The 26,435-nt window shown below is 43.8% G+C and overlaps 1 protein-coding gene across 6 annotated transcripts in view; it reads right to left on the bottom strand.

Moving 5' to 3' along the window:
* Positions 1–26,435, bottom strand: part of DNAJC6 (DnaJ heat shock protein family (Hsp40) member C6) — a 134,125-nt gene that overhangs the window by 13,113 nt on the left and 94,577 nt on the right. For 5 of the 6 annotated variants that reach the window (XM_046645794.1, XM_046645792.1, XM_046645793.1 and 2 more), the window contains 10 exons: positions 20,468–20,590; positions 15,296–15,429; positions 14,595–14,789; positions 13,580–13,697; positions 12,137–12,216; positions 11,127–11,320; positions 10,939–11,019; positions 8,307–8,741; positions 4,985–5,119; positions 616–684 (listed from right to left, as the gene is read on the bottom strand). In XM_046645794.1, coding sequence (XP_046501750.1) covers positions 616–684; positions 4,985–5,119; positions 8,307–8,741; positions 10,939–11,019; positions 11,127–11,320; positions 12,137–12,216; positions 13,580–13,697; positions 14,595–14,789; positions 15,296–15,429; positions 20,468–20,590 — 1,564 coding nt within the window. Of the gene's footprint in view, positions 1–615; positions 685–4,984; positions 5,120–8,306; positions 8,742–10,938; positions 11,020–11,126; positions 11,321–12,136; positions 12,217–13,579; positions 13,698–14,594; positions 14,790–15,295; positions 15,430–20,467; positions 20,591–22,018; positions 22,240–26,435 lie in introns of those variants that run through there. The other variant, XM_046645796.1, reaches the window with a different exon arrangement.

The following is a 26,435-nucleotide window of genomic DNA, read 5'->3' as shown; positions in this document are numbered from 1 at the left end:
TCCAGAAAGTTGCTGTGATAAGCACACTCTGTGTGTGTGTGTGTGTGTGTGTGTGTGTGTGTGTGTGTGTGTGTGTAACTTGCACAGCATTGGGAACACCATCACACAAGATGGCTCTCAAGAAATACCATACTAGCCACAAGGAAGAGAGCTTATTTATCACACAGAAATCCAGCCCTGAACAAGTGCTCTGTGAAGAAAGAAGAGTATTCAGATTATCCAGCACCTACTCTATGCCAGAAATTTTCATATAAGTTACTTCACCTAAACTTATACAATTGTGTGGGGTAAGAAGTATGAACCCCACTTTACGGATAAAAAACTGATGTTTAGACGTGTAAAAAATCCGAGAGATTCTAAGTGATTGACTGAGATATATACCCAGATGTGTCTAATTCTATTGTCAAGACATCAGATTAGCAAATGAGACTTAGAAAAGTTAAATAACATATAATATGTCATCGTGGGCAATGTGGAAAGCTCCGCCAGAATGTGGGTCTTTAGGAAATTCCGCAGGTGGGCTGTAATCCTCTGTAAGGACTCACTTCATCTTGGGTGAAGGCTATGCTTTACCAATTGGTTAAAGGTGCACAAAATTAACCTGCCGACCTTTACCTGGTTTAGTATGCCAGTCCCAACCTCCCGAAACATCTGGCTGAATGTTCACAGCAGGTGTACTGGAAGCTGCAAATGGGGAGAAGAAAAAGAATCAGGACAAGAGAGCTCAGAGCCCAATTTTCTGAGATCACCCAGGATTGTGCCATCCCTTCCCTGAAGCCTGCATGGCCTACCAAGGTCCCAACTGATTCGTCTCTCCCTCTGCGCTCTCGCCACCTCTGCAACATTGATGTTTGTGCCTCCACCTATGGTTAGTACTTACATGAGGGCTGGAGGAAGCCATATACTGTTTGTCTCTGTGCCTTCTTTAGCTGTCCTTTCTTTGACCTCAATAGCCACACACTGTGAATTATAACTGTGCATATGTGTATCTCTGCTAAACTGTGAGTTCCCTGAAGGCAAGAACTATCTCATTCATCTTTGTGTGTCCCATCTCTACACTTAACACAAAGTCAGTGGAGAATAAGAAAAGGTGAAAAGAAACTTAAATTCAGTTCACCTTAGGTTGGCATTATCAAGTGTATGAGAGGAATGATCAACTTAGAACTGAAATTTTGTTTCCTCCCCTGCTGTGACGTGAATGGAGAATGATGAGTCATTCAGAACCTGTACTGGGCACTGACTCTATACCACCCACCGTGCTGGTGTCAGAGATGTGTCTATTGTCACTCAAAACAAACTCATTGCAGCTTTAAAATAGATCATTCTGACCTCTCTCAAAGTTCCAAATGTAGAATTTAAAAGAAACATTCAGCTAAAGAGAATCAGATTATCAGAGGACTACACAGTGATAGAGTAAGTTTTTTCTGCATCTATGAGATCCAAATAAGAAACATGATGCCATAAGAACAAATTTCTTTCTAGAGCACCTCTAGGTTCTGTCCACAAGATCAGTGAGTAAAATGTAAATACTAAACTAACATTGCAAGTGGGATTTAAAACAGACACACCACACACACACACCCCACCACCACCACCAAAAGAACAATCAAGTCACCAAGATTAGCATTACCAAGCCTATGTTTACCTGCTTTGTTTGCTGAGTACAAACCAAGACAGCCTGTACCTTCCCATCATTAAGTTAAGAAGAACATGCCATTATCAGCAATAACAGTTATTTCTTTCCTGTTCCTCTTCTTCCACCGTAATCCATCAAAACTGAGGTGGAAATTGGACCATTTTGCTAACATTTGCTGCCTTATTTCCTTTAACTCTGATCTTAGTCTGACATCCAAGTAAGATGTAGAACTGGGTGTCAGATCTCCAACTTTATTACTAATTGAATCCACAAATCCTTATGACCACCTGTCACGTGCAAGGCGCACCAGGGAACAGAGACCTAAGACACACTGCCTGTCCTCAAGAAATTTAGCATCTGTTGGAGAGAGAGGAATATACAAATGAAAAAGTAATTACCTAATATTTTAATCTCTATTTTGCCTTTTCTTATGGTTGTTCCCTAGTTCTTCCAACACCATGTTCCAAGTAATTATTTCCTTCACAGTAGATGTTCGATAAATATTTGTTGAACTCAAAGGCAGTATTTCTTGATTTTCGGAAGAGATTGGGGGCGCCCTGTGGCAATCTGGGGGAAGTGGAGGTGGGCAATCTGACCCCCTAGTCTAACCTCTGAATCTCACCTCGGTCCTCCCACATGAAGATGATGCACTGATCCTCCAGCAGTGCAATGATAACTGCTCTCCCAGCAAGCAGAGTGGAAAATTCTTTTCACTCACTGGCATGACATAGACCAAAATAAGAAGTGTGCCCACAAAACAAAGGAGTGCTAGCCAGCCTAAACCGGGTGACAAACAACATGTTCTAACCAGCTCACAAGAAGCAGAGAACCAGACCCAGAACGGCCATGCTGAAGCCTGAACATCCATACCTAAGTGACATAAAAGGTAGCACTCATGAAAATATTAAACTCAAAGTATTCAAGCCAGGAAAACGTGGGACCTTATAAACGCAATCACTATGCATCAAAGAGATTTAGGAGAAAATGAGTTAATTCATTTTGTATTTACATATTAGACAGAAAAAATAGATAGACAGTGCCTACTGTGTGCCAGTATGTCTTCCAGGCACTTGGGAAGCATTAATGAACAAAACAAAGACCTCTGCCTTTGTGGAATTCACGTTCCAGTGGGGAGAGACGCACAACAAAAAACAAACAACACAGAAGTATTGGAATTTGGTAAGTACAATGGAAAGGAAAATGCAGAGTGAGGGCAGGGGGCTGAGTTGTGATTTGAAAAGGAGTGGTCCCCATTGAGAGACCCCACTGAGAGGTGACATTGGAGCAAAGATTCAAAGGAAGTGAAGGAGTTAGCCATGCCCATGTCTGGGGAAGCAGGCACAGCCAGCGTAACAAGAAAGAGGCCAGTACGGTGGGCATGGAGAGAGCAGGGGGAAGGGAATAGGAAATGAGGTCACAGGCACTGGGGGGCTAGTGCACAGGGCCTACTCAGGCCATTTCGAGGACTTTGGCTTCCGTGCTAAGTCAAATAGGGAGCCATTTTGAGCAGAGCAATGACATGACTTACATTTCACATAAGTGAGCAAAAACAACAGTTTTAACCTCTCCTTGCACCTTTTCCTCCAAGGGTAACCAACTTCCAATCAGGAGGTTCTCTTCAGTGGGCACTACTCAAGAGCGAGAGGTGACTTTCCTGTATGTTGTCCTGTGGACGCACTTCAAATAGTGTGCGATTTAAGACCAATTGGAAATCACCCATCATGGTTCTTCCTGGACTGATTTCTCACTTTGAATCATTACAGTTGGACCAGTGTTGCCCACCTCATCTTCCTTTCGTGTTTGCATGGCTTCCATGAAGTCAAGCTAACGATGGGACTGTGCTCTCCAGGCAAGCTCAGGGTGCCTTCAACAGCAGGTGGCCGTGTAGACTGGGGCTAACAACGTTCAATAGTCATCAACATCAGGAATGTACTACAATTCACCAGCTCAGGGCCATTCGTCCTTCCCAAAAAAGCTCCAGTTTTGCTCAGTGTTACCTAACTGATAGCCTTTTTTAAAGATTGGCACCTGAGCTAACATCTGTTGCCAACCTTTTTTTTTTTTTTTCTTTTTCTTCTCCCCAAATCCCCATAGTTGTATATTCTAGCTGTAGGTCCTTCTGGTTGTGGCATGTGGAATACCACCTCAGCGTGGCTTGATGAGTGGTGCCATGTCCGTGCCCAGGATCCAAACCAGCAAAACTTGGGCCACTGAAGTGGAGCACGCAAACTTAACCACGTGGTCACGGGGCTGGCCCCCAAATGATAGCCTTTTGCACTTACAAACAGATGTGATTCCTATTCTTTCCACAAAACCTAAGTCTCTAACATAGAAATATAATGTGGGCCACATATGTAGTTTAAAATTTTCTAGGAGTCACATTAAAAAAGGTAAAAAGGTACTGATGAAATTAATTTTAATAATGTATTTTATTTAATCCAATGTATTCAAAATATTATCTTAAGAATCAGGGGCCAGCCCTGTGGTGTGGTGGTTAAGTTTGGCATGCTCCACTTCAGTGGCCCAGGTTCGCGGATTCAGATCCTGGGTGCAGACCTACACCATTCGTCACTCATGCTGTGGCAGTGACCCACATACAGAAAAAAAAAATAGAGGAAGACTGTCACAGATGTTAGCTCAGGACTAATCTTCTTCAAGCAAAAAAAGGAAGATTGGCAACAGATGTTAGCTCAGGGCAAATCTTCCTCAGCAAAAACAAAAATCAGAATATGAAAAATATTAATGAGATACTTTACATTCTTGTTTTGTATTAAGTGTTAAAATACTTAGAGCACATTTCAAATCAGACTAGCCACAATTCAAGTGCTCAACAGCCACATGTGGCTACTGGCTTTGTATTAAACAAAAGAGGTCTAATATAGCAGGGTGTTATGTTCTAAGCTTTGTTCTGCAGAATACTAATTTTGTAGTACACTCGTATCACATTAAGATTCATATTTTTCCATATTTCAAAGATTTCTCCAATGAAGATGCATCTTCCAATCAATTAAAAGTGGCAGTCTTTTTTTCTTTCTTCTTAGCACATAAAATAAAGATACATCCTACAATCAATGGTGCCTTACAATTCTTTGCATGTAGCTCTAATGCAAAACAGAATTCCACAGTCAAATAAGTTTTAGGAAAGCTGAATAAACACAGTTAAGCAGGCCTCTTTCCTGTGAGACCAGAGCTTTTAATATGTGAAGGTGAATTGTTAATTTCCAAAAGAGAGATGCATCATGCAGCTTTTTACCCCCTGAAACATCTACAGGATGCTTTTATCTCTGAGCACCTACTGCTGTCTTGGGGAAAACTATGTTCCACTGAACACAACGTAAAATACTCTACCATGCACTGTAGGTGAGGGGCTTCTCGTAGGCTGAAGAAAGGGGTCACTGGAAGCAGCGGATGTGTTCAGAAAAGAACCCAGCAAATCTTGACCTGATGATTTGGAAGGCGCTCCAAAAGGGTCAAAGGTGGCACCTAGAAAAGAACAGGAAAAATGTGTTTCTTTGTCCTATGAGGTCATTTATTCCATAAACATTGAAGAGCCATCACGATTGCCGGGCCCTAGCCCAAATACTTGAAAAGTCGGGATGATGCCTGCCTCTGGGCTGCTCCACAGGCCCGTCCTATTCTCAAAACTTCCTCCAGGGCTAACAGTGGATCCTGAGGATTTCTGACCACACATAAATAGTTCCTTCTTTGTGGACAAAGGAGGACTCTGGATTTAACTGGTAGATGAATCATAAATACTATAAATAAGGGCCCCTTGGGGCTCTGAGCATCTTAATACCATGAAATAAGTCAAGGTCAACACAGATGAATCAGTGAGTGGCAAAACCACGCCTGGCCCATAGGAGGTGCTCAGTGAATGAACTGTGTTCACGCTGAATGAATTAGTGGACACATACAGGCAAGGGCTCAGTTTATTTTAAGGCAAACACTGGCCAGGTTTTATTTAGTTTTGTTTTGTGAAGTTAGTAGTCTCTAGCTCACTTGAAAGCTAAAAAGAGAAGAAAAGGAGTGTGACAAAAACTGAATTCTCTTCATGTCTTATGTCCTGTGGAATTCAAACGTTGTTTCCCAAACAGCGCCTCTCGACAACTCGCTAGAAACCAGACGCAGATTTGGTGAAGTGAGAAAAGTTTTTGAATGAACTAAGAAGACTAGAGTGAAGTGGGGAGCTGAGGTTTCCAGCAACCAGGCACCAACACTAATATTGTATCATTTCTTAAGGTTTACATTGCCTTTCATAAACAATATCTCAGCTGGTCCTCGACGTCTCCCTGTCAGACAGAAATGAATCATCTTCTTTCTATTGACAATAAAACTAAGGTTCAGAAAGCCAAGTTTCTTGCCCAATACCAAGTAAATAACAGGGGGCTGGAATTCATGCTCAAGTCTTTCCGACTCCAAATTCCAGGCATTTCCCAAAGGCATCTTACACTCCTCACAGGTGTGAGCTGAGCGGGATGAAAACCACACAGAGCTGCACGTATACGAGCTGCCTTTAATTTCCCATTATTGGAGAGGGACAAAATTCCCTTTGGCTCCCTCCTAATCTGTAAGTATCAGGCTACAGTGCCAATCGCATCCTGGAGCGGGATTGACCTATTCTAGGAATAGACAACTAGAATCAAACAAGGTAATGAATAAATCCAACTCAAAACCCAGGTAGGATATATGGTTTAATACGTGTTCAGCCGGGACTTCACTGACATCACGCTCTCCCAATACCTGCTGGGCGGCGGGTCAGCCTTGTGTAGGAGCGATGGTATCGACTATTTGTCAGGCTCTCTGCTACACAGTGCATGTTCCTTAGTCCCTCTAATGCTCACACCACTTTATCCCTTCTATAACGTGAGAATACCAACATCTACAGAGTAATTAGAAGAGGACACTAGGTTTCTCTCTCTAAATCTAAGTTTGAAATCAACTAATGGAAGATGCTAAAATCTTTATACTATTACTTGGCACACATGTAATATCAAGTTACATTAAATTACAGGCACCCTCCAATAGCTAAAAGTGAACTTCCCCAAACCACAAGACAAGAGCTCAAAATCTAGTCTTTACAACAGTGCTCATAGATAGGTAAGTATTATCCCATTTGCAACTAAGAAGGTGAAGGTTTTTTAACAAGCCTACTCAGATAGTTAAGTGTCGGTTCGGGCATTGAAATTCAAGCCTTTAACTCTGGACTCCGTGTTCTTTCTGCTCCCTCTTGGGGGACAGAATACTTGAGTTCTGGATCTGGGTTTGCCACTAATCAGCTTGTGTCGTTGGACAAGTGCATCAATATATCTAGGCCCCCGTTTCACTGTATATAACCTGAGGCATAGATTTAACTAATGTCTCAAAGGTCCCTTCTCGCTCTGACACTGGAACACAACTATCTGCACGGGACTCATGAATTAAATCATCGAAAGTCACACAAGGTGCATGGTCTTAAAATGTGACCATCAAGTACCATGCTATCTTGGATCTTGTGGATGTTTTTCCTGACAGAGCTTTCATTCGCTTTGGAGAGTAAGAACTGGATGGAAGGAAGTGAAGTATGGAGGAAAGAGCCTGCGATTCAGGACACCTGGCCTCACACCCTGACTCCATCAATAACCAATGCAGAAGCTTGAGCCTCAGCATCAACATCCCATGATTCTGAGACTCACTCTTATAAAGAACGCCTCCAGCTGAACCACCACAAATCCAGACCAGCCCAAAGCCTTCTGAGAAGTGAAGGATGAGCTTATGGAAGAAATTTCCTACAGGTTACCACATGCCTGGGGAGTTGAGACATGTCTCTTTACTCTTCCTAACGTGACGCCATCTTGGTTAACAGGGACGGTAACAAGGGGCAGCTGGTTCTTCAGAAGCTACAATAGACCTCTGCCTACCCAGCTACACTGGCTTGCAAATGTCAAAAAATTGTGGATACCAGTTGAGTCTGTAGCAATGAGCAGAGTGACGCTGACTGAGCCACATGGGGCTCAAACTCCTTCCCCGGCACCAAGCGCTCTGTCTCAGCAGCTGTGCTGTTGGCGTAAGTCCCTTAAATCTATCTTGAAGGAACCAAGTACTTCTCTGCACAGCCAAAGTTATTCAGAAAACTACAATTCCAGGAAGCCATCACAGGAAAACTGAGGGAAGGCTCTGGAGTCAAATGGCCTTGTTTTGGACCCTGGCCCCATCGATTACTAGCTGTATAAACATATGCTACTAATTTGACTCTAAAGCTCTATTTCCTCAACTCCAAAACAGGGATAATAATAGCACCTTTTGACCCGGTTTTTATAAGAACTGAATCCATGTTTAGTGTTAAACTCCAAGTTTGGCAAATGGTTAAGTACCCCACAAATATCAGCTGTTATTATTAATAATACATCTCAAAGCAGACGTAACTAAAGCAGCTCAGGGATTGAAGCCCTGAAACAAGAGCTAAAATAAGAGTGAGGAGCTCAAATATTCACTCTTAGACTGGTCCCACCAAAACAGACAGTATTTCTATTTCGTCTCATGTTACCCCACTTAAATGGAGATAGAGACCTCTCCAGGGGACTTTTAGGGAGACAAGAAAAGTCTAGCTTAATGGGAAAGTTTGATGCTACTTCCTTGGCTGGATGGTCATCATTCAAAACTGAGAGGTACCGTGCAACAGGGAAGAAATTACCTTCTCCTACTCTTAGCGTTGGAGACGCGGAGGCGGAGGCGGCAGACCGGCGTGGCGTTGACTGAGTGGACGCAGGTCCACCTGGGTGAAACACGTCTTCCACCCCCGACTGTCCAGCCTGCGCAGGGCCGGCCGCACCTCCACCCCCAAACAGGTCGCTCAGCAGTTCAGAATTGGAGGGAGGAGCCGCCGGCGGCGAGAAGTTCTTACTCACTGCAGCCCCTTCTAGGCCCAGAAGGTCCACGTCCTCAGCGGGTGGAGGGGCAGCCGGCTCCTGCTGCTTTTTGCTGGGTTTCTTGGCTCCATGATGTTTGTCGCCATTGGCATTGCCGTGTGGACTGGAAAGGGTCAGAAGTTCATCGTCTGACTGCTCGCTCTCCTGATTCACCAGGGCGGCGTGGTCCTCCTCGCAGAATGATTTCTCCGATTTCTGATCTAGGGAAGGCCGGTATGCCAATAAACAGTTAGTTACTGGCCACGGCATTATGGGTTTTTGTTAGAATATATATACGTAACCCCAGAAAGAGAGAAAGAGCCCCTGAGCAAATAATGCTTTCAGACCCTTACCCGTGGGAAATTTGATGTATTGCCCATTGCATTCAATTCCCATTCGTTGAGCCTTGGAGAGGGAGTACCGCACAGAGGTGAAGAGCGAGAACTTGCGAGTCAGACAGCCTGGGTTTGAATCCCTGCTCCACTGCTTACCGGCTTTGTGACACTGAGAAAGTTACTACACATCTCTGGTCTTGGTTTCCTCCTCAGAAAAATGAGGGCAAAAATAGTACCTAACGTACATGCCTGCTGTGAGAATTACACGAGGTGGTCTATAGAAAGCGCTCAGATCTATAGTAAGTAGTACTTCAGTGGCTCTTATTATTATTATTGTCGTCATCTTCCAAGCACCATGCTAGGAGCTTTGGAAAAAAAAAATCTCCGAGTCCTTTGCTGATTCTCTTACTGCATTTTCCTTCTCCATGTGGCCCACAGCTAAAAGCAAGGCCTTTCTCCCACAGTCTGGAGCAGAAGTGAACAGAGGGAGGGGCTCCGCCATGGACGGTCCTTGCACCAACCTAAAGGAGCTATTTCAGTGTAAGATGGGCACAGGAAAGGCGTCTCCTGGGGAAGGAACGGAAAGGCTGGCAGTGACCTTCCAGGCCCTCCTGGAGACAGATCCTCCTACAGAACTTTGTTATTTAATGTCAGATAGATCCACCTTCCAACTCGAGCACAGATCCACATCCCTCATCCCCAGTTCTGAAAGGCAAAAAGCTATGAAAAGGGAAAGATTTCCCTAAGTTTGGCACAAACTCAGTTGGTGGAAGAATCTGATGGGAACTGACGTGAAAGTATTTCTAGTCTTCATTTATCTCATTCAGGGCGATTATTTACATGTTTCACTGCAGAAACACATTGACATTTGACTACGAGTTGTTGTCTGAGATGCCACTGGGAAGGCCGAGTAATGTGCAGTTTATGCACCACGTTGCCTGCCTAAAATCCTAATTCTGCATCCCTAAACACATTGGCTCTGTGAGGGTCAGAGAAGAGATGGTGCATTTGTGCTAAAACCTATTTCCTAGCCTAACAGGAAAGATTTCTAAGTTACTTGCTAAAGCAGCATGGAGAGGTGACAGTGAAGTTTATAAAAAGCCCTCATGTGAGGAAGATGAAGTAAGGGGCAACCAAGAGGAGCCTGAGAAATCTCTCTGCTACCCAGATTTCCTGGGCTTTCCAATTTTTTTATCTTAATTGGCCCAATTTCTCAGTAGAAAATTCTGAAAGTAAGCCTTCCAATTCAAACGAATTATGAACAAGTTTGTAACCAAATACTGAAAACTCTGTGTAAGCAATGGGAATCCTGTCTTATGCTGCCACAGCAGAGGAAAGTCTCGAGAGAATTTTAAATAGACCATCGCCAAAGCCAGTTTCCCACCCCTTTCCAGGGAAAGTCCTTACTATTCCACCCCCCGGTCAGCCTGAACTGTGGAACCTGTGGTTAACCTCGGCAAACTCAACAAGGACGGCAAATGGGCACCGATAAGGTCCCAATGGCAGCCTACCGATGGGAGCAGTCGGAAGTGTTATATTGGGAAAGATTCTGAAAACATCTCCAGGTTTGGCAGAAAAGGACAATGATTGAGCATGATTTCTGCCACGAATGATAAAGCAAGTAGCAGAGACACACAGGCAAAGTGTCTGCCTTTCCTGCACCAGGGGAAGCTCAGCTCTGCCCGGCTAGTGGTCAGAGCCCCCCCAGGGAAATGCCAGATTGTATATTTTTGGAATATTTAAAGGCAGAAGATAGAGTCCCTTATCAATTTGTGTGTCAGCAGTGTAAAGGGAGATCCTAGAAAGTATCATGTTTATTCCTAAATCCAAAAAAGATGTGACCCAAAGCACAGTGTAAAGAGAAAAGGTGGAATTCAGCTTAAAATGGCGTTTTGCACCAGTCCAGAGCATTGATGGAGTTGAAAGTAGGGAAGCTGCCTGAATTGAAAAAGGAGTGAGCAGTGAGAGTGTGAGCTAAGGAGGCCTCTGGACGACTTCTAAGTGCTGCTCTACTCTAGGCTGCTTCCAGGACTGAGCATCTTCACAGAAGACCCACGTAACTGGAAGAAATGCTTGGAAGTACCTTGCCAGCAGAGAGAGGAAAAGAAGCCACCTTGCCCAAAATGCCTGGGGTTGTCTGGCGGGATATCGATTGGAGCCTGTCCTGGAAGACAAAAGGCCAGGCAACGTCAAGGAACCACAGGAACGAAGCCCAGTGATGAACAACACAGAGGCTTCGTCCTGAACACAAACCACCAGGAGGACTCCTACCTCCTAAGACCAGAGTGTCTTGCTGCTCCTTGTGAGAAGAGAAGAGGATGCTGGGATTGACATCTTTTGTGCAGTAATGTTCCCACGGTGGAGTTAAGTCTATCACCTTGTCGTGGGGCTGCAGTTCCACATCCAGAGTCACCTGGAAGAGCTGAGGATATTTTTCCGGTACATCACATGCATCCAACTCAGGCCTACGTAGGGATTTAGAAGAATAAGGTCAGTGAAAACAGTGGAACCAGTGCGATGTTCAGCACAGAAACCACCGTGGGCTAACTCTTAGGTTAACTCTGAGACTCATTTCTAGGGAAAAGGCAACCATTCAAGAGATAGCTTACTCTACTTCTCTGAGCCTCTGCTTGCTCCTCTAGAGAGAATAGGAGGATAATGCCTACTCAAGAATTTGGATTCTACTGCACATGAAAGCATTCTAGAAAGCAGGGCTGACACATCCAGCCAGTGTGCACCGGCATGGCCAAGTCAGTGCTGAAATAGTGAAACAGGCCCACAGCTGCCACCCCAAGCTTTCGAACGTCTGGCCTCAGTAACTCCACCTATCACCCAGCTTCAGCCCGCTCACCACGAGTTCACACTAGAATATAGCAACTGTCTGGTGCAGAGGGGTCCCCAGGACCCTGCTTCACTGCTCTGTCCTGGCATCCATTCTCTGGGTCACTGCTCATATCACACTGCCTCCCTCATTGAAAAACACAAAGGGACACACAGATGCAAAGGATCACGGTATTGATCCTCTGTGCCCTCTTTGTTCCCTCCTGGTCCCTCATATGGAATTTTAGCCCTTTCTGTTTGAAGTCTGATCCATTTATGCTCATTTGTTCACAACTGAAAGTTGTAAAGGGCGACCAGCCTCCGTGTGTTGCTAGGTACGCTCAAAGTCCCGCAGGGCAGGCCTGGGGATGCTGCAGCACAGCAGAAGGAGCCTCGGGCACTGACCCCAGCATTTCACAGCTGCTGGGACCGAAAAGGGTTCCCGCCCAAGCAGCACTCACTTGGTGAACTTTAAAACTGTTGTGTCCAGTGGTATGAATCCAGTGTGAAACTGAAGCTGGAATATCTGAGTGTTGGTCACCTAAAAATACATAAGAGAAGCACACTACATCAATCAGTGAAAAGGGAACCGGACCAAAAGACTCTGTTCTAGGGAGCCATATACCTTCAACAGCTTCTACGTCGGAATCTTTGTTTACCATGAATATGAACCGACCTCCCCACTTGGAACTGGCCCCAATTCATTTCTAGCCTCTCCTCTCCATGAAGTCCGCAGTGGCAAGCCGTTTCCTCATCTGCTGATGTCTGACGTTCTTGCACACTGCCATACTTTGGCTCATTCCATTCCTTCTATCCAGGACGCTCCTGACCCAACCTGAAGAACCCACCCTCAGGCCCACCTTGAAAGGCCGTATCCTCTCTGTAGCCTTCTGGGCCCCACTGGATAAAACAGACCCCTCCCATCATAGCATCTCATCTGACCTCTACTACGGCAGTGGAGAGTTGTACACGTGGGAATTTCCTCTGCCAGGCTGAGCTCCTTAAAGGCAGGGACCCAGTTTTATTCTTGTCAATCCTAAACCCCTAGGCAATGACTGGCACAGAGCATGCACTTAGCAAATATTTGACAAATTAAAATACGATTATTTACAGCATCATTAGTAATATCCCAAAAGTGGTAATAACCCAAATGTCCATCAACTTACGAAGAGATTAATAAGAGGTGGCATAGCCACACAATGGAATATTACTTGGCCATATAAAGTGCTGACACATGCTACAACATGGATGAACCTCAAAGCATTATGCTAAGTGAAAGAAGCCAGTCACAAAAGACCACACGTGTGATTCCACCATTGTATGATTCCATTTATATGAATTGTCCAAAATAAGCAAATCCACAGAGACAGAAGGTAGATTAGTGGTTGTGTAGGAGCTGGAGGAGGGAGACTGGGCAGGGGCTGCTAACAGATAGAAGGCTTCTTTTGGGGGTGAGGAAAGTACTCTGGAATTAGATAGTGGTGCTGCACAGCCTTTTGAAAATACTAAAAACAATGCATTGTGTGCTGTAAAAGGGTGAATTTCATCATAATAAAAAAATTGAAAAAAAAAATTACTTAACCCCACATCCTTAGTAGAAATATCCCCCCACGCCGATCCCAATGGGACACTATGAAAAAGGCACAAGCTTCTAAAGAGCAAGGTTTGCTAGAAGTCCTAGGGCTGCCATCTTCTGGCAAAATCATCTAGGCAAGTCACAAGCTTTCTGAGTCTGTTTCCTCCCCTGTAAACTGAGGGAGGTGGGCATAAGTAATCTTTACAGGCTCTTTCTAATTCTAAAACCACACGTCCCTCAAGCCCAAAGTGATGTAGAGAAAAGATTCTAAAATACTCCTATTCAAGGGTCAGAGGAGTGTATGCCGTGATTCTTCCTGAAACCATACCTTAGCCTGTAGCCGGCTCCCGATGGTTGATCTCAAGTGATACATGGAAACGACCACATCTCCTTGCACAGTGATGCTCAAGGGAATGAAGATTTTTCCATCTTGGACACGGTATTCTCTTTAAACAGAGACAATAACACACATTGAGAGAGAGTCCAATCTGGTACAATAACAAAGGTACAGTCCTCTGTGGCTCTGGCCAATGGATCTGTTTGCCCAGGCCTGGACGCAGGAACCATTTCCTGGCTTAAGCAAAGTCAGGAGCACAGGCAGTACCAACTAGGTGCAAACTGGTTCTGCCATCCGATGGCATTGGCCTTGTCAATCCTAAACCACTCTCTCTCCATCCCATCCACATTATCAGATAAACCAACTGCCCATCCCTACTGTGCAGATCTTGATTTCCTCAAATCTATCCCTTATGTATTTGCCACCCCCTAACTTTCAATTAATAGTAAAAGCAGAGATATAGGGTACAAAAATTCCAACCAAGATCACTATAGAAACAGCAATGCAATGCTCTCTGAGGGCCTTGGATACCAAGCCTCAAATTCAATCTATTCCAAGCTAATTGCATTTGATGTCACCATCCACTCCCTTCTCTCCACACCCCCATCACCTCCCACTGGCACCTGCTCTTTATGATAGATTCTATAACTTCTTTAATTACATCAGCATCTACCTAGTTGCTCATCTAGAAATCTCATTCTTCCCTGATTCTTCCATTATCCTCCCCAGATCTCATCAATTCTCCTTCTTGAATGTTCAGGTCCTCTGTCCCACACACTGTCTTAAGCTTCATCATAGCTCATGTTGGTCCCTTAACTTGTATCACCGTTTGAAAGGGGTCATTGGCATCCCTTGATTGAATTTTTCTGTGACTACCGCCTATGTTGAACATTTTTTTTTTATATCAGCCATTTCACAATGATGTAGTCTTCACAGGAAGAATATGATCCAATTTTCACAAGGTTTGAGCAGTTCACAAGAAGTGAAGAAAAGTATCATGACTTACTTCATTCGTTCAAAATCTGCACAGGTTGTATATATTTTGGTTTCTCCAATCAGCACATCACAGTAAGGGCGACATCCATTTCTCTGTTTGTTAAAAAAAGGAACTGGACTGACAGTGATCGACTTAATGGTGAGAGGCTTGAAGTGAGGGCGGTAGGGTTTGTCCGCTAATAGGTCACACATATAGCCCAGGTATCTAAAACACAACGTTGACATTCTGTTGGTGCCCACCACACAAGAAGAAACGAGCAGTCAATCTTTGCTGGGAAGTTTGTTCTTGTAAATTATTCACTTAGAATACAAATTTACTGTGTTAATTTCTTAAACATTAGCTAGCAAAAGAGAATACAGCCAGTAATTTAGGAGAGCTTTTAACTAGTGACCTCCTCCAAAGAACTGATAAAGGGGTATTTATTAAATGAAAAAGCTTTATACCAGCTCGATATTTGAACATCTATTCCTATTTGAGCGAACAAATTAAATTTATCAGCTAAGGGCTAGTCTAGAAAATTTTCAGAATTTATCTTCAGAAGCACTTTTAATCCAAAAGTAAAGAGATGCAACTTAAATAAGAGGAAGGAAGAAATTGTGACTACAGAGAAGATAATAAGCCAATTATCTAAAAGGCATTTTCTTTTTTTTTTAAGTACACGATACCAATTAGCCCATGTCTGCACCTACTCTGCATCTAGCTTACTTTACCTCCTGTGGGATGGCGAAAGTCCAATTCCTGGGCGCTTTGCATACAGCAATCGAACAGCTGGGCCAGGAGTAGAGTAGAGATTACAGAAAATGAACATAGCACCAACCAGAATTGACGATGCTGCCCGTCCATCCTGCCAAAGAAAACGTATGAACTTGTTGCAAACACAGACCAAAGAACCACTCACCACTGAGAATGGCTGTACTTGCAATTAAAAGAGGGGCGAGGGAGAGGAGAGAAATCTTCCTAGCTGGGGGTGCCTGTCGATTCAAAATTGTTCACTTGACAACCAAAATCTGTCCCAGCTATTTAAATCACAAAGCAGCAAGGAAAGACCATCCTCAGGATAAAATTGACTCTCCACTAACCTAAGTAACCCAGCAATATACATTTGATTTGTATGCATTTACTGAAAAATGATCAAATCGTCAAAGTAACTTTGGACTTGTAGGATCAGAACTAACAGTGAGGTCTCTTGGTTTAGGACTGGAGGTAGAGTTCACAGGTGAGGCAAATACTGCTTTTTGGAAAATGCTATGTATATATTTTACCCAAAGTATGTTCCTGATTCATACAAACTGAAGCAGTTCCACCTGATTGAACCACATTCAATGGAGGAATACACGCGACAACATTCCTGGCAGATGGGGTGAGCCAGCCGCTTCTAGAACACTTCAGGTGACAGGGAGCTTCCTGCTACTTGAAGTTGTCGAGTCCTGGTCACAGAGCTCTTCCATGCACTGAATACGTGCACTTGCAGTCTATTCTGCTCAAGGATCCTCATTCCTCCTTCTGCCAGGACAGAGTCAACTGACTCCTTTCTCCCAGGGACAGTCTTTATCTGAAATACCCTCCCTTTCCATCAGCTCTTCCATTCTCCAGGTTACAAACACACCCGGTCTACGATGTTAATTTTATGTGTCAACTTGACTGGGCTAAGGGATGCCCCATAGCTGGTAAAACATTATCTGTGGGTGTGCCTGTGAGGGCGTTTCAGGAAGAGATCAGCATCTGAATCAGTAGACGGAGTACAGAGAGCCGCGCTCATCAAAGTGGGTGGGCATCAGCCAATCTGTTGAGGGTCCAAGTAGAACAAAAAGGTGAAGGAAGGGCGAAGTCTCTCTCTCTTCTTGAGCTGGGACCTCCATCTTCTCCTGCCCTTGGAAATCAGAGCTCCTGGTTTTCTCGCCTTTGGACTGCTGGACTTCCACCAGTGGCCCCCTTGATTCTCAGGCCTGCAGACACACACTAAATTACACCACCAGCTTTCCTGGGTCTCCAGCTTGCAGAGGGCAGATTGTGCAACTTATCAGCCTCCATAATGGCATAAGCCAATCCGTATAATAAATCTCCTCTTCTATATGTATATCTCTCTCTGTATATTCTATATATCTCATTGGTTCTGTTTCTCTGGAGAACCCTGCCTAAAGAAATCCCTTCAATTCTTCCTCATCTGATATTCCTTTTTTCTTCCTACTGAGGAAGATTTGCCCTGAGCTAACATCAGTACCAATCTTCTCTATTTTTTAGTATGTGGGCTGCCAGCACAGCATGGCCACTAACAGAGATGTGTAGGTCTGCACCCCAGGAAACAAACCTGGGTGGCCAAAGTGGAGCATGCTGAACTTAACCACCAGGCCACATGGGACTGGCCCTGATATTCCATTCTAAGAGATATCCTTTGGTGTACTTCCTCTGAACAGACTCAACCTTAAATGTGCTGCCCAGATGTGAAATGCAAGATTGGAGATGTGTTCTGACCAAACTAGAGAGGAAATACCATTATCCTTAGTCTAGGCACTATGCTTTTATTAATATAATCCTGAGACAGAATAGGGACGGGACTCTGCCACTCACAGGTTGGGTACCTCCCAGCCCAGCTATTTTTGAAATCAAGATAAGCAACCTTCCAACCCCAAACTTCCCCCAAGCAGTGGATCCCGACTTCTGCAGGTGCACAAAGCCTCGAGAGGACCACTATACGACCTTCCTGGGGTGGCAGTAGTGAGCAACACTGCCCTGCTGGATCTACTGGGCAGGGGCAGGGACCGCAACGCCGACCAGGCAGGCAAGGACAACATCACAAGGAAGAGGGAAGCATAATGGAGGAGGAGAATCAGGATGCAGTCCACTCCCTTCACCCCGTAAAAGACTCAGGACGACGCCCTTCTGGAGCCAGCCAAGGAGCCACTTCTCCTGTGGTGCCCCTTGTGCTGGAGCATAAATATGCCCCAATAAAACCTTGCCTGAGACTTTGGTTGGGCACCTCGTCGATTTCTATTACACAGAGAGGCGGTGTCAACCCCAGGCCAACTAGTTTAAATACAGGGGAATTTGCTCCATGAGCTCTTACTGATCTTTCTATCCACTAAAACTGGAGTTCCTTTTCAGATGATGCATTAAGCTAACAGACAAATATACTGAATCTTTTAGAACCAGAATTCAGGACTTTACTTTTATCCTGTGTTTAATTTCACATTGTTAGTTTCTGTTAGATGACCAACCAGCAAAACCTTTTAAAATCCATATTCCTTATGTGACCCTCCCAGTCTGAGAAAACCGATAAGCTTGATCTCCACATTTTGTTAAAGTTGATCATTAAAAAGGCAACCAGGGGCTGGCCCCGTAGCCAAGTGGTTAAGTTCACGCGCTCCACTTTGGCAGCCCAGGGTTTCACCAGTTCAGATCTTGGGTGCAGATATGGCATCACTCGTCAGGCCATGTTGAGATGGCGTCCCACACGCCACAGTTAGAAGGACCCACGACTAAAATATACAGCTATGTACTGGGAGGATTTGGGGGAGAAAAAGCAGAAAAAAAAAAAAAGATCAGCAACAGTTGTTGGCTCAGGTGCCAATCTTTAAAAAAACAAAAAAAAAAGGCAACCAAATGCAGCCCACTCCTGGGAGGATGCTGATACAGTAATCATCTACCTTTGGAAGCAGATATTCAGCCACAATTTGACTAAATGTCTAACAATCTAGCCCCAATTTTTCCACTTGATTATAAGAAACTGAGGAATATCTTGCAGGAATCCAATAAACTATCTCTACGAATCTATTAGTCTAGTTGCAAAAGTTCAGTTGGTGTGATATGTGTGTTCATAATGAACCAATGTGGACTCCTTTTTTCTAACGGTTTAAAATCATCTGTGCAAAAATTTATATTAGAATTTCTCCTTAAATAGCCATCAGGCTCACCAGCCTGGAACTTTCCAGGATCAACTTCCTCCGTCTTTCAGAAAAAATCTCCTCTCCTTGCTTGCCTGGCACTTGGCCCTGTTTTCCTCATGTTACATAAGGAATGCATAATGGCTCTTCCCACTGCGTTCAGCATTCGGTCACATGATTTCCGTCTGGAGAGTGGATTACTTTAAGCACTGGAAGGCTCTTTGACTATCTCACTACCTCCATCTTTGTCTTAATTATCATTGTTACTCTCTTTCTAGCTTGACATTTGTTCCCCCTGATAAAGGAAACAGAAGAAAGGAGTTAAGACTACATAAGTGCCTCAAGCATTTGTTGTTGTCCTTACTCCAAGGACAGATTTTTTTAAAAAAGACATTTTTCTCAATCTTGATTCTTTTTAGATTTAGCCTTCCTGCTGCTTTTAACAGCTTCATGGCTCTCGGAAATGTGTCTCCTCCTTTTAACTGCCATGCAGGTCTTTTAAAAAGTTTTATAAGGGTTTTTTTTAAATTAAAGAATAAGGCTTATCTTTTGGAGTATATGCTTCTGATTTCTAATAAAACAGTAGGTTTTATATATATAGGATAAAAATAAAAGCTCCCACCCCCACTTCAGTTCCATTTCCCCAAGACTTGGTGCAGACTTCCAACTTGTGCACCTCCTTCCCCGAGTCTGGAGAAGCAGCCTATGGACTCATAGTCCTTTGTCTGCCTCTTCTTTTCTCTTTCTCATTGGGTTTTTGTTCTTTATGATTGTATCATTAGAAATGGGGGCCTCTGGTCTCTCTCGAGCCATCTTCCCTTACCAAGTTGTCAGACCTAGGCTCTCTGAACTTTTAGAAAGTTCTTGAGTGAAGACAAAAATCACCCAGATGCCCAAAGCTGCTTAGGTCCTAGAAGAAATGTGTCCTGTTGTGCAATCTGTTGTGTCTCTGACAGGAAAACCCCCTGGCCTCTCACACTGACCTCCTACAAACACCAAGTGCTTTTCATTCATTGCCAGGAGTTTGAGGATGTGAAACAGAAAGTAGAAAAAATACTCTTCAACTTTCTACCCTCTTTTAGTCAACTGGCTCTCAAGAAAGAAGGGCAAAATCATCAGTAGGATTATAGAAAAAAAAAAAAAAACCCCAGAAGTTTATAGAAGCAATGGACGGTTCTAGTATTTATGCTCAAACTCCATCTGCATGTTCGCTTGTTCATGTATTCAATCACTGATTCAGATCTTGCATACCTGGGGTACAAAGGTAAAGAAGACACAGTTCTTGCCAGCAAGATGCTCACAGCCTAGTGGGAAAGCAGGCAGGTCACCAGATAATGATGATGCAGTGTATTAAATGCCACCGAAGACATTTAGATATACAGTGGGAATGTCCATATTGTGAAAATAGTAAAAAAAAAAAAAAAAAAAAAAAGCCAGAAATATTTTATCTAAAGTCGAGTTTTAAATGATAAGTAAGAGGCCCCTGGAGGAAGCTTTGGGGAAAGGGCCTCTTGGAAGCCAGTAGTCAGAAAAATCATGAGCCCCACTGGGAACTACTATAAAATAGTCAATCTACGTGACTACTCACAAGGACACAGGTGTCTTTTCATCTCATTTTTATTCAAACACAAAGGTAAGAAAAAAATATTCCAATGTGTTTATGCAAATTTTATTCACACAAAACTCAATGGCATCTTTGCCTGTGCACCCACAGCTCTTGTTTCTAGCTCTTTATAACAGCCAGCACCTTCCAGAGGCCCTGCATCGTGTGGGCTGTGCACCTATCTGCCTGCATGAGTACTCAGCTTTTGGCAAGAATAATAAGTTCTTCCCTCATCTTTACGTCCCTCACATCACCTAATTCCTAAGTAGGGGCTTAATAAATACCCATGCAACTTAAATGTTACCTGTTCACCAATCTGTATAGGGCCACCCATATTTGACCAAACCAAACAGAACCGACACACATGACGACAACAACAACAACAAAAGGTTACTCACCAAGCAGTGGACAACACAGACGTTTTTGGGATTCTGTAGTAGCCAGTTATACATATTCCGACACACGGCGAAGAGGTTGTGCAGACTGGGGGCCTGCCTAATGGGCCAACTGCATTCTGAGACCTAAAGGAACACAGCAAAAGGAAATGAACTCCCCCAGCAACTTGCTCTCCATGAGCAGACGTCAGAGCAAACGAATTCTCTCAGAAGTGAAACTACATCCCTTTAATACAGCCAGGAAGAGTTGGGAACAGGGTCCAAACACAGAAAGAAGAGTTGTTCAATTCACCAATTTTTTAATTAAAAAATTCTGCTTCAGGGGCCAGTCTGGTGGTATAGTGGTTAAGTGTGTACACTCCACTTTGGTGGCCCGGGGTTTGTGGGTTCAGATCCCAGGCACGGACCTACACACTGTTCATCAAGCCATGCTGTGGCAGCATCCCACATAAAATAGAGGAAGATTGGCACAGATGTTAGCTCAGCGACGATCTTCCTCAAGCACAAAGAGGAGGATTGGCAACAGATGTTAGCTCAGGGCCAATCTTCCTCACACACACACAAAAAAATTCTTTTTCAGTAAAGGTATGAAAATACATTTTGAAGTACATCTTAAATATTAAACTAGATGATTTAAATTACATACTTGAATTTTTAAAAATTCTGTGAAGTTACATTGAATTTAATTTCTAGTATAAAATGTTCTGATCTGCCTACTAGATGCTTAATTATAGGATTAGATTATAAATCCTGCACTACCCCTAATTTTATCTCAGCTGAGAAAAGTGAAAACACGAAAAGTGCTCTCGAGTAGCCAAAGGTAGGCTGGTTCAGGGCTCTTATTTCCTTCTCTTTAATGAAGGGACCCACAATTCCCTAGGGGACAGCTTTCAGCATTGTCCTTCCTCTAACACATATGCTCACCTAACAGGTTACAGAGCATTGACTATGTTCCTGGAATTCTGCTTGGCCCTGATCTGTACAACTATCACGTGAGACAGGCATTAATTAATACGATCCCCATCTCCAGATGAGAAAACCGACTCTCGGAGGCTGTCTTGCCTAAAGTCCCACTGCTGGTCAGGTCTTCTGAGAGTAAATCCTGGGCTACAACAGTACACTGGTGAGGTGCTCACTCGCCTCAGCATACCAGGCATGAGCCTCAATCCATTAGATATTTACGAATTCAGCTAATAAACAATAAGAAGGAGCTTAGACTTAGACAAACTTTATGACCTCTTTAAGCCTTTCTTCATAAAATGTACTGAGAGATACCCACCTACCTATCTCACAGGTTTGTGGGTGCTACAAGAGAATGAATTTCGGGGGCTTATCTCAGTATCCGACACCCACCAAGTGATCGATAAATGTTAGCTATTATTATTATTACCATTCCATCAGGTAACTGACAATGCAAAGCCACGAAGTCAGATAGACCTGGCTGTGTTTGAAAAAAAGGAATGAAATCCTATAAGGCGAGAGTGTGGACTGAAGGGTCAGATCATACAAGGCCTCGTTAGGAACTGGGAGAAGCATTTAAGGGGAGTGACTCACAGATCTGCATCTTCCAAAGACCTCCAAGATCCAGGATGGAGAATGGGTGTGGATGACACAAGGCTAAAGACAGGGAGACCAGTGAGGAGGCTCCTGAGGAGTCCCGGTAACGATGACGGCGGCTCAGGCTAGATGAGCGCCAGTGGGGCGCAAAAAGACTGGAGGGATTCCAGAAAGAGCGAGGAGGTGCAACACCTGTACACAAGACTCGGTGGGTGATCACATGGTGGCAGCGTCTGAGTGTGGAGGGATGTACTAAAAAGAAAGACCGGGGAGGAGTCAGGGGTGACTCCCAGGTTTCTGGCTTGAATGGCTGGACAAAAGGATGGCAGGTGCCTCTTACTGAGGTAGGGAATTCTGGAGAAGAAAACAGGTTTTACATGGATGGTGTCATCAGAAAGTGCTCTGCAACACTACCACCATCACCAAACCCCAGAGGTCTCAGATTCCTAAGATTTCACAAGGGGGGGGGGGGGGGGGGGGGGGGGGGAGAAGGGAGGCAGGACCAATCTGATTGGTTCGCCCTTTGCTGGTCAGCCGATAATCCGCAGAGCTGACATCCGAAATCAAACGTGTGGAGTTTCTCCCTCTGGGGTTGCCAAGAAAGCCCATTCTTTTTGGTTAATTTGTAACTTTTTTTCTACAAGATGACTGTGGGACAGTGGCAGGGGACCTTCGGGTTACTCATTTTCCTGTATCTTTGGGAATGACAGGTGTTGTTTATTAAACAAAGTAGCTGAAATGCTTGACCTAGCTCCCAACAATCCAGGGTGACCCACGATTGCGCCTCTGTCCATTTAAATGCCATACCAGCTGGCCCTTTTTACCCAACATAATTTAGGGCTATTTCTGGCCCATTCTTTACCCTCAGTTAGATTCGCCATTGATGTGTTCTCAAGCAATGGAAATATGTTGGTTAAAAAAAAAAAGAAGAAGGGGAAGATAATTTTGCCATCAGAGGAATTGCAAAATGTACATTTGCACAAGCTGCTTCCTGTCTGCAATGCTTTTTCTGCCCTTGGTAGATTCTTATTCATCTTTCAAAACCCAAGTTCAAGTGTACTCTGGTCTCTGACAGTGTCTTTAACACCCACGGGCAGAGATGCTCAGTCAGCTCCGTGACCTTTGTACCCATGCCCTGGTCGTAGCCATCGATGACAGCTTTTACCATAGAGCAGCGTGCCTAAGCCCACAGGTTGCATTTTCACCTGGGCTTTATCACTTACTACTTGAGTGACCTTAGGCAACTTACTAACCCCTCCACACCTCAATTCTCTCGTGTGTCCAGTGAAAACGGGCATTAGAAGACGGCTGTGAGAATTCAGCAGCACAAGACAAACACAGCAAGTGCCAGCTAATTGTCAAGCCATATCGAATTAACTGTTATTTCTGACTCCCTGTCTAGATACTAAGCCCCATGAGAAGAAAGACTATTATTCATTTCGTAAGCCAACCCCAGTGTCATGTGCTAGTCAAATGGCAGGTGCTCAGTAGGCATGGGCTGAGCAAATGAATGAGTGAAAGAGGGAAGGAATGAACCCCATCTGGCAATCTCTTCTTGTCATAGATTTATCTACATGTACAATATCATGAGGGAGAAATGGGCGAGTCAATTCGTTGTTTTTTTAGATTGCAACCATGTAAAACTGTAGGAAGTTTGTTTTCCCAGGCAATATTTTTAAACTTTATAGAAACTGTATGTCACCCATACAAACACTAACATGGCAACATCTATAATAAGTCTCAGCCAAAAGTTGGCTAAATTGTTCTTAGCACAATAGGCTAATAGCTCCCGAATCATTAAATCAATCAAGTAAACAATATTAATTTAAAGTACTCCATTATTACATATTTACTTGATATATAATTATACGCCACTAAGCAAACATACAATTAGAATTTTTTAAAAGCATGTGCTCTAAGAGGGAAAAAATATTAAGGCATAAACAAAACCAAAAACTTTAAAAAAGGATCAGTCACTGCCAGCTATTTTTGTAGCTCTCTGGGGCTCAGTTTCACGCAATCAGCACACTCCCTGGGCACGTGACACCTGATGAGGCCGTCTCCAACGTCTCCGAACACCCCTGGAGCTGCGGAGCATCAGAGAATGCCATATGGATCACCAGGCTGCCACCATACTACCCAACAGGAGCAGAGGCCAAAACAGCACCAGGGCTGGCTGCCATTCAATTTTCACCTCTCCATCCCCCAAGCATGGGAAAAGACGACGTAAGCATCCCAGTTGCTGAGCATAAGAGCAAAAAGTGCTACAGAGAATCAGACTGAAGAACCATATCCCATGTTTTCAGAATCTGACAGCATTATTGTGGTGTTTTATTATTACTAACGGTAATCATAGCTACCACTTACTGAATGCTTACTCTCAGTCAGACACTGCTATCAAATTTATTCCGTACAGCAAACCTACAGAAAAACTTTCCAAGTATTTGTGAGACAGGCATTCTGATTGTTATCCCCATTTTTTACAGGAGAAAACTGAGTCTCAGCTGAGGTGAAGCGACTTACCTACCCAGGGAGAGGAGGAGCTGAGATGTGAACCTAGGGTAAGTCTTAAAGCTCAAAATTTGTAAATCTTATACAATTTCACCTCAATAAAAAATAATAATTTGTGTACTTTCTACACCACACTGTCCGATGATTGATTATTAACCACAATTCCATCTTACATTTGTGAGGTGGTTATGGCTTCAAGTGATGGCTATACACTCATGCGTTGCTTAACAACGGGGGTATGTTCTAGGAAATACGTTGTTAGGTGATTTCATGGTTGTGCGAGCATCATAGAGTGCACTTACACAAACCTAGATGGGATAGCCTACTACACACTAGGTTATACGGTACTCATCTTATGGGACCACTATTGTATATGTGGTCCATGGTTGACCAAAACGTTGGCATGTGACACGTGACTGTATTTTACCAAGGCTGAGACATTCAATTCACTGAAAGCTGCTGAACTAGAAGGTGGGGCTCCCTGGTCCTCTGGCACCAGGCCAGGGATATTTTTCTACCCCATAACTTCCTGTCCTTACACTGATGCATGGTAGCAAAGGAGAGAGGAAGTAGAAGCTGTAAAGTCACTCCTCTACGGCCAACCCCCTTCACCAACCAGCGAACCAACGCAGAAACAACTCGGAGCTATGCTGACCTCTTTGGTGAGCTCTGGAAGGAAAAGGGGAAAAAAGGGGTTGACCTTCAAACAATCATGAGCTCTTTAAAAGAAGCCCAAGTTGATCATATATCTTCTAAAAATCAAGTTGTTCCCAAGGGGAAGTAATCCTACAAGATCATGTGGTTTAGAAACAGTCAAAATGAAGGAAGATTCTAAAAGCAGCAGCTGGGTTTATTGTTTCTGTTATGTTTATTTTACCAACAAGGCTCCTTCGGCATACTTTCCTTCCAAATGGGCCAGAGAGGCAAGGAGGCTCAAAGAGGCACTGGAATAGCATTAATTCGAACGTAAGAACTTTAGGGCCAGGCTAGACTTGGTGGCCATTCATCTAGTTTTCCATTTATTGTCAACAGCATGGCCAAGAAATGTGTAAAGCTGTGGTCCTGATATTTGAGGGCGTAGCTACAAACCTTCTGTGCAGAAAGCGAACCAGCACACACACATCCACACGCTCGTGGAGTAGATGGGTACAGGGTTTACCTAGGGGATGGTAAAAAGGTTTGGGTATAGATAGTGGTGACAGCTACACAATATTGTGAGTGTATTTAATGCCACTGAACTATACACTTACAAATGCTTAAAACAGGGGCCGGCCCCGTGGCTGAGTGGTTGCGTGCTCCCCTTTGGCAGCCCAGGGTTTTGCCGGTTCAGATCCTGGGCATGGACATGGCACTGCTCGTCAGGCCATGCTGAGGCGGCATCCCACATGCCACAACTAGAAAGACCCACAACTAAAAACACACAACTATGTACAGGGGGGCTTTGGGGAGAAAAAGGAAAAATAAAATCTTTTAAAAAAACACAAAAAATGCTTAAAATGATATGTCTATGTTATGAATATTTCACTACAATAAAAAAAGATAGGAGTGGAAGCAGATGGTTAAATTCTCAAGCCATCCGTGGATCTAAACGCACGGTGGACCCGGGTCTTTTTAACTCAGACTGAGAACATCTGGTTTAGATGAAGCATCTTGTTGGTCTCCAGGACTCTGTCGTCAACATCGGTACTTTTATTTCCTCAAGGTGGATACTGGCTAAGAGTCAAAAAACTGACGCTCACTACCTGAATAGCTATTCTAGCACCTCACTTGGAATACAGGGCTATCTGCTACGTGTTGTTCTGAGTTGAATCCCCTGTTAAAACTGAGACTAAACAGAGTCCTATTTTAACATTCTGTTAAATATGCAAATACTAAGAAAACCGCTATTTGATTATTTCATATT

This window comes from Equus quagga, chromosome 18 (genome assembly GCF_021613505.1).
Source record: "Equus quagga isolate Etosha38 chromosome 18, UCLA_HA_Equagga_1.0, whole genome shotgun sequence".
Classification (NCBI taxonomy): domain Eukaryota; kingdom Metazoa; phylum Chordata; class Mammalia; order Perissodactyla; family Equidae; genus Equus; species Equus quagga.
This window is presented reverse-complemented; position numbering and strand designations above follow the sequence as displayed.